Genomic DNA, 7,127 nt, shown 5'->3' with positions numbered 1-7,127 from the left:
AAATAACACCCCAAAGAAAAACAGACAAAAAAATCTCCTAGAGGAATTTCCAATATGGTTCTGTCCCAGAAAACTTACTCATACTTTGAAAATACTGAGGAAAATTAGACATGAATGCTGCAAACACTAGTTTATTGACACTCAGGAGACTTACCTGGCAGTAAGTCTATGAAAATTGTTCATCCATTTAATGAACTCAAGTTTGCAAAACAAATTTAATCAAAAACACCTTGTAGCACACAACAGAGTTAAGATGTCCATGAATTCCGGAAAACTCTATGCTAGCATTGCGAACAAAATCTGAGATTTAACAAATTGGCACAGTCTGTTTTGCAAAGGCCCTGTGAGGCTTTTAAAATTAATATTACCATTATAACGTTCACATTAGCCCCTAATGGCCAGAAGCAGGAGGAAATCACCCTTGGGCCTGGCCCCCAACCTACAAAGCCCACCTGAGGCAAGCGGCTGCAGACACTGCCTCCCGCCATGGCGGCCGCAGCTCCCTCAGGGCCAGGTGCTGAGGCAGCCTACCTAGGCTGCCCACAGCCTGTGCTCCAGGTCCCACCTGCATGTTTTTACAACCTTTTGACGTCTTAATAGACTTTACCACTTCTGGTTCTTATCAAGAAGTTGTGAACCAAGGCCTGCTGCAGCCGGAACAGCTGCAAAAGGCAGAGGGCAGTGGATAGTGTCCTGGGATGGTAACGGTTGGTTTTGCCACCGATTATTTATTCAGAATAACTAATGTCCTGGGGGGAAGGCGGCCTCAAAACCAAGGAGTGTTTTCAGACAGGTAAATTTTTAGAGCACTAACCAAAGTATGCAATTAATGGGCCAACTGCAACATGGCGGCAGTGGTCGCTGTGCCCCCTTCTCAGTCCCCACAACCAACATAGACTCCTAGAATCATTAAGGTTGGAAAAGACCACCAAGATCATCTGGTCCAACCATCCCCCTACTACCAACGTCACCCACTAAACCACGTCCCTAAGCACGATGTCCAACCTTTCCTTGAACACCCCCAGGGACGGTGATGCCAACACCTCCCTGGGCAACCCATTCCAATGCCTGACTGCTCTTTCTGAGAAGAAATTTCTCCTTATTTCCAACCTGAACCTCCCCTGGCACAACTTGAGGCCACTCCTTCTAGTCCTATCACTAGTTACCTGCAAGAAGAGGCCAACCCCCAGCTTCCCACACCTCCCTTTCAGGTAGTTGTAGAGAGCAATGAGGTCTCCCCTGAGCCTCCTCTTCTCCAGACCAAACACCCCCAGTTCCCTCAGCTGCTCCTCAAAGGACTTGTGTTCCAGGCCCTTCATCAGCTTTGTAGCCCTTCTCTGGACACATTCCAGGGCCTTGATGTCCTTCTTGTACTGTGGGGCACAAACCCCGCGGCGCCGTGAGGGCAGGAGGCTGTGCCTGGCCGGGCCCAGGTCCTACAGCACCCTGAGGCCCCGCTGCCCCCCAGGGAGTGCCCCTGCCTCCCCCTGGGCAGCAGAGTCAGAGCCAAGTGCCAGGAGGGCCCCCAAAAGGGAAAATTTGGCTTTGCAAAAATAGAGCACGATCTTGCCCACCTGCTTGGGGCCTGGTGAGCGTCAAGTGTTGAGGTTTTTCACCTTTTTTTTTCCTATGCAAAAATGAACTCAAAGTAGTTTTTCTATATATTTTTATCTCAGAGTGTAGAATACTTGAGCACCATTATGTAAAGAAGTATCTTACGAAGTACAGGCCTAATGTCACTTTTGTACAATTGAGCAAGGTCCACCAGCCACCAAGTTACCCCCTCAGCAGTGTTCCCTCTACCCCCTCTCCAGAAGAAAAAGGTAACAAGCTACGACCACCTGGATCGCAGACCCAGCATGGTGGAGTTTTGCCTTTCTCCCTCCCAAGTGTGACAGGAGAAAACGCTTCCCAGTGGTGGTGGAGCATGCAGCTCCAACTGCTCCAGGGGCTGTGCCTGAAGCAGGGAGGGTGGCTGCTGCACATCACGTGAATTCACCCTTCCTACTGACGTTATTTCATCATAGAGGAAATTACCCAAGATTTACAGATAACACTTCAGTCTTTGGGTTGCGATATTGCCTGGAAAAACAAGAGATAGAAACTACTTCGGTTTTTATCTGTTATTTTTTCCAATGCTTTTGTGAAATCCCTGTTGTCATGTTCAGACTCATGGCTTATATTATGCTTTTAAATCCTAAAGCATTGTCTGTCACACACCCTGCTAATACAATAACCATCTGGAGCTCATTAAAGCTTTTTCTTTTTGCAACATGAATACGAAGGAGTTGCACAAATCAAACCAACCAACCACAAAAGGACTTTGAAAAAGCTTCCTACTCACTCTACTTTTATTCTAGACTTGTGCATGAGTATTTTTAGTATCTCCAAACCACACAGCCACCTGTTCAAACAGACAGTAGATTTTCAGATTCTTAAACCAAAAAAAAGATTCATAAGGAGAAAAAACACACACACACACAAAAAAAATTACAATGGTATAAGAAGCATTTCCTCTGAAACAGCAGGTTTCACCGTGCATGGTTTGGTGACTTAGCTTGAGAAAACAAATCACTTGTGAATTAGGTATAAATTCCGCAACACCTGGCATGTCATATAGGACGGTACACTTCACAAAAGAAAAAAACCCAAAACATTAAAAGTCATCCTGAAGCTAATCAATTTGCATCCCATTGCAGGATTTTATAAAGAAAAGTAGGGACACAAAGGTGAATTTGTTATAAAATACCAGAACTATACACTTTGATAGTTGACACCTCTGTCAACGTACTTTCACTTCTGAAGTTGTTTATTCCTAGGATGATAGCATGTGTTCTATTACTCACCTTGTGTTGCTCAGTTGTGAAGAATAATTGACAGTTTTTTAGCACACAAATCAACTAGCTTCATCAAAAAAATCTTCTGGTTAGATGGTCAGAAATGCTTTCCAAAACACTGCAATAAATAGCAGCTTTTTGAAACCACTGCTTTTGCTTAGTAACACCCTCTTGTAAGGCTGTCAGCTAGTGTTTACTTAACAGTTTTTTTTTTCCCCTTCTTTTTTTTTTTTAATGTCATTTGCATGGTGAGATATTTCTTTCTGGCTCACGCATCATTAGAAATAACTAAGTTTGAGCACTGTGCAAGATTGGTTGATTAAAGACAGAAGTCTAATGGAAATAACGCTGTCTGAGCGGAACAGAGAACAATGTCATCCTTGAAAGCTAAGGAAGGTGGTGGTTGGGGAAGGCTTCATCTGAACTTGTTGAGTGAGGTTGGAGGGTTTCAGGTGGCCCCCACTCTTTCCTTAGGCATTTGTGGAAATGGGACGAGCACATCAAGTCAGCATGCCACTTCTGGATCTATCAGCAGAGGAAAACTGTTTGTTCACGACTCAAATTACTCATTAACCTATATTTTGGTTAATTTGTTCATAAAAAATGCATTAGAACAGACATGCAAGTTATCAACTTCGCCTTCCTGTATCTTCTGCATCTCAGAAAATAAATATACATACATAAAAAAAAGAGTGCATTGCTTCAGACATACAAAAGGAAAAAAAAAAAGGATAACCTTGCATAATTAATAGGATTGCTTCCCACTGAACGTAAGGATATTTAGTACTTATTTTCTCCTTTCAGGTCACTGGTATGTCACATGTATATGGGATTAGTTAGTTGTATTGCAAGTGAAAGTTTTGCGCAAAAGAATTTCAACTAAAAAAAAAAACAACAACAAAAACACTATCACTCTGACAACCATTAGAAAACTCTGAGGCATAAACAGGTCAGTAATTTTTATAACATTTGCACCATTCTTTTAGCTGTCAGCAACAGTTTATCAAGACTAAAAATTATTATGCATGTCCTTTGGGAGCCACAGCTGGGACCTCTTTCAAAGAGGTCCCAAGGACCAGAACCTCTCCCAAAGAGGTCCCAAGGACCAGAACCTTCTCGTGCACCCCTCTTTCTCCAGGTTGCCTATTCACCCTCTGCACACACCACTTCAAGCACTCACCAAGGCAGAAGGCACACCGCTGGCCAGGGCCTAGAGTCTTAGAGGTTGGAAAACACCTTCAAGATCACCAAGAGCAACTACCATGCATGCACCCTGCCCGCCCTCTCTGCTCACCACATCTCAGCTAGAGAGGCCATGCAGTCCCATCCCAACACAAGGGATCCAGATGAAAAGAGAGCAGGCAGCACATGGTGAAGCACAGATAGGTCCCAGAGAGCAAGAGGGGGCCACAAGACCAAAGTATTTCAGGAAGATTTATTATTAAAAGAGAAAACACCTACTTCAGTAGGCACTGGGATATTCTAACATTTTCAAATGTGGCTGTGTGTAAGCAGTTTATCTGCATGCCACAGAAAGCCATTTCTCAGAGATTTGGCCCAAGAGAGACACTGAAAAATTGCATCCTATAGTTACATTTCTTGACACTATTTTAACATTCACATGTTTGGAAACATTCCAAATGCTATAATTTTCCAATTATAATCACTAGATACAAAAGAAAGTTTTTATTTTAAATACAACCAGTTTTAAAAACAAACAGCAACTTAACAAAATCAAACAAAGCACTTTCCACACACAGCAAGTTATATCCTGCATTTCTCTGTCTAAAATAAGCATAACAAAGCAAGTCACTTTGGCACATTCTGTAGATAAATCCATACACAAGAGAACATGTACAGGCTTTGTATTTAAGGAAATTTAAGCATAGAGGGGGCAGCAAAACGTTTTGCAGAATGCTTAATTACATGGAGTAGCTGCCAACATTATCTGTCTTATCCTTAGTCCATAACAGCAATTTAACAGATGCAATTGACTATGCTCATAAAACCAAAAGAAAACCCACATAATTTATAATTATTGGGGGGTGGGGGTGGGGGAAAAGGAGGTGGTCAATGTTCTTCTGCATCATGGTGCTACCACCTTAGATTTTCCAATCAGCACTTCGAAGAGAAACGGGGAGCTAAGGGAATGTATGCTTCATTGCTTCTTCTTGTCTTACTCTGATGATAAACTGACAAAAAATACATTTTTTGTGAAATCCAGGGAAAAAAAGGCTGCTTTACAGTAATGCCTGTGACTTGCATAAGTGAGGACCAGTGACTGTGTCATCAGAACAGAAAATTCAATGGAGCATCACCCAGGTCCTTAAAGAACATCAAAGGCATTACTGTGGTGGTACAGCAGATAGAAAACATGAGCTCGTACTGCAGACCCAAAGCAGAAAGCTACAAAGCAACCACCTTTTCTTTCCATTATTCTCTTGCTAGTTAGTAGCTACCAATGTAAATACAAAGAGACATACAATCCGAAGCCTTTTCCAAATGCACAAGGAAGCTCTTAAATGACTTACAAACTGACCCACAAACAGCAGCAATTTATAAAGACTAATTTACGAGGCCTAGACATTGTATTTGTAATCCACAAAACTCAAATTTCAAATGTGAAGCGTTCAAAGATTTTTGAAAAGTTAACTTACACCAAATATTTATAGAAGGCACATCTGGCAAGAACAATAAATGCAGTATTTATTTTAGCTTTTTACAGAGATTAATACAGTGTTAGCATCACAGCCTTGTTTAAACACTTGTCTGCCTTCTCTAGGCAGGTATCACTCAAATGCATTTAGATGTCACTTGGACCTAGTCTGCTGTTTAAAATAGTTCAACCTTCAGAGTGTCACCTGTTAATTTTCTGTGATCATCATCTAAACTAAGCATATCCAGCTTAGGTTTCTGAGAACAGAACTTATCTTTCATTTGGAAAAATCAGAGTACAAGTCTAAATAATCATCAGAGAAACTCCTTAAAAACATGCTACCTTCTCAATGAAGAAACCACAGCTAACAAACAGATCAACAATTAAAAACACGGGTCCTGTATTTATTTGTGTTTTGCAGGTGGAATTCCAGCTTTAAGATAAGACTGAGGTTTGTTTATGATCCATCAGTGAACTCACGTAAATGTATAAGGAAGCCTTCCAACACTACAACTGAGGCTCTATTGGCATTTCCAATGAGGTGGGGAGAAGAGAACATTTCACAGACAGCACAGACATAAATCGGCAGTAAAAAAAGAAAAAAAAAATCTGAAAAAAATATCTATTCGAAATTCCCGTATAAGCATGTTCACTGCAAAGTAGAGATACGTCTGGACTCAAAACTGGCAAGGAAATTCAGGCACTAGATTGAATCACTGCTGATGCACAATAACCTGAGTTATTGTTTACCGCCATTTGGTAATGCAGCTTCCAGAAGGAAGAAGCCTTTAGGTTTGGTTGTCTTTCACAGAGAAAGTTTTAAAGTGAATTTTAGTGCTCATAAAAAGGTGCCCAAATGATAACATTGGGGACCAAAACCACTTCTTTTGTCAGAGGGGCACGTCTGTCAGAGGCAAGCAACTCCCTGCCAGTTTGTAAACAGTGCTGTTGCAAAAGCATCAACACCAAGCGTGAGACTATATGGTTCTCCAGACATTCTCCTCTTGGTCTGTGCTGAGGCTCTAAGCAAACACACCAGTGTGCAACATGACTGACATGAGATGAACTGGACCGACATCACCAATCTGTTTTGCATAAAGCAGAGAGAGACAACACTTAGGTGCTGGACTGGTGCTGGACTGGGTGGCCCATAAAGATTATACATACTTTCTACAGACCTAAGTCAGAATCCTTTATTCTTAGCAAATTCTTATTCAAACAATCTAGCAATAAACATTATTTTTGATTGGTTTCCAGTGACAGGATGCACAGAAACAATCACAAAGTCTCCATGAAGTTTCAGAAGGGGCTTACAGAGGTGCTAGCCAACTTCAAATCAATCAGTTATCAATGTTTAAACACTGCCTATAAACGCTTGTAAGAACCAACATGAGCATTGCAGTTTGGACAGAAGTGATCCACATCTTTTAGGGCATCAACGCAAAAGGGAATTAAGCAACAGCCAGCTATGCACCTGCAAAGGAAAAAAAAAACATACAGTTTTAACACTTGTTACATACACAAGAAGGTTAAACATATTTCCTACAAAAGCTATCCATAAAACTGGTGCCATGAAGCTTTAGGAAGAATGCACATCACTGGTTGTTGCAGACCTGCTTTGAGGTCCTGTAGGA

The 7,127-nt window shown here is 41.6% G+C and overlaps 1 protein-coding gene across 9 annotated transcripts in view; it reads right to left on the bottom strand.

The window, feature by feature from the left end:
* Positions 1-5,519: 5,519 nt before the first annotated feature.
* Positions 5,520-7,127, bottom strand: part of LITAF (lipopolysaccharide induced TNF factor) — an 88,813-nt gene continuing 87,205 nt past the window's right edge. For all 9 annotated transcript variants that reach the window (XM_040574047.1, XM_040574055.1, XM_040574051.1 and 6 more), the window contains one exon: positions 5,520-6,967. In XM_040574047.1, the coding sequence (XP_040429981.1) occupies positions 6,859-6,967 (109 nt within the window). In that variant the 3' untranslated portion in view covers positions 5,520-6,858. The remainder of the gene's footprint in view (positions 6,968-7,127) is intronic.

This window comes from Cygnus olor, chromosome 15, assembly GCF_009769625.2.
Source record: "Cygnus olor isolate bCygOlo1 chromosome 15, bCygOlo1.pri.v2, whole genome shotgun sequence".
NCBI lineage: Eukaryota > Metazoa > Chordata > Aves > Anseriformes > Anatidae > Cygnus > Cygnus olor.
The sequence above is the reverse complement of the archived record's forward strand: the minus strand, read 5'-3'. Positions and strand labels throughout refer to the sequence as shown.